Source organism: Empidonax traillii, unplaced genomic scaffold, assembly GCF_003031625.1.
Source record: "Empidonax traillii isolate 1590-97213 ecotype Southwest subspecies unplaced genomic scaffold, ASM303162v1 scaffold816:size509043, whole genome shotgun sequence".
In the NCBI taxonomy this organism is placed as follows: Eukaryota; Metazoa; Chordata; class Aves; order Passeriformes; family Tyrannidae; genus Empidonax; species Empidonax traillii.
In genome coordinates, this window is record NW_020956009.1 from 353,313 (window position 1) to 354,536 (window position 1,224).

Sequence of the window (1,224 nt, forward strand, 5' to 3'; positions counted from 1 at the left end):
GCAGGTACGAGGGTGACTTTAATGCACAACAGTGACACGCGGGACGCAGTGACAGGGACCATGCCAGGCAGGGTGGGGGCTCCCTGGGCGCGGCTGCAGCCCCCGGCATTCCCCCCGCTCTCTGCTGTGCTGTGGCGCCTCGCTGTGGGGTCGGTCTCCTTCATTCCCCCCCCTTCAACCACCCTCCCTCATTTTCCTATACTCTGCAGCAAGAGCTTATTGCTGAGTGCCTTCTGGGCCAGTCTCTCCTCCCGGGACATCTCCAGGAACTCTCGCAGGAGGTGGAAGGTGAGATCCAACGAGTTGGGTTTGCCGTCTCGCCTCTTGCCGGTCTGCAGCGCCCGTGGGGCTCGGGGGGCCGGGCTGGGCTCTGCCCCGTGGAGCTGGCACAGTCTTTGGGGCAGGGGATCGGCGGCAGGGACCGGGGGTCGCAGGGCGCCCATCCAGGGCTCCCAGGTGGCTTGGGGGGCCAGGGTCAGCCTGCGGGATGGACCCCGGGGCCACTGCAGGGGTGAGCAGGTCTCCGAGGGCAGGAAGAGCAGGACGAGGACGGAGGCAGCCGAAATCATCCTGACCCGCATCGCAGCCGCTCCGGGGCCAGATGCCTGCAAGAGCAGCCCCCCCACACCCCCGACCCCCACATCCCCCTGCTGCGGTCAGGGGTCACTCGAGGGGCTTCACCCCATGCGGGACTCCCGCCCAAGGGATGAGATCCCCTGGGGATGGAGCCCCCCGGGACGGGACTCCCACCCCCGCCGATGGGAACTCCATCCCCCGACCCTGGGACAGGACCCTTCCGGGGATAGGACCCCCACGCGGGCTGCGGCCCCCCTACCCAGGGACGGGCATCCTTTCTCCTGGGATGTGTCACCCCTTCGGGCATGGGACACACGCGGCAGCTGGAACCGGAACCCCCAGGACTCCCTGCCGCTGGATCCCCCCTCCCACCTCCCCCCGGGATGGAACCCGGACATTCCCGGGGTCTGGACCCCCCTCCTCGGGCCGGGGCTCCCGGGGCGGTGGCTGTCCCGGTTCCCGGTGCGTGTCTCACCGCTCTCCTCCGCTCCGCTCCTCTCGCAGGACGCGCCGCTCCGCACCGCCCGAACCCGCGCTATATAGGGGCGGTGGGAGCCACGTGATGGGAGCGGGGCCGGGATCTGTCCGCGGTGCTGAACGGGGGGACACGGGGGGACAGTGGGGGGATACGGGGCGTGGAGGGGCGGA

The 1,224-nt window shown here is 70.1% G+C and overlaps 1 protein-coding gene across 1 annotated transcript; it reads right to left on the reverse strand.

The window, feature by feature from the left end:
* LOC114066823 (corticoliberin-like) lies at positions 1–1,080 on the reverse strand. Its single transcript, XM_027901836.1, has 2 exons — positions 1,052–1,080; positions 1–605 (listed from the first exon to the last, which is right to left on the reverse strand). Exon 2 carries the CDS (start codon positions 579–581, stop codon positions 189–191), a length of 393 nt encoding a protein of 130 aa, XP_027757637.1. The 5' UTR covers positions 582–605; positions 1,052–1,080; the 3' UTR covers positions 1–188.
* Between the last annotated feature and the right edge of the window lie 144 nt (positions 1,081–1,224).

Excerpts from the sequence above, each read along its gene's own strand:
- LOC114066823 (XM_027901836.1), bottom strand. The coding sequence starts at position 581 with ATGCGGGTCAGGATGATTTCGGCTGCCTCCGTCCTCGTCCTGCTCTTC.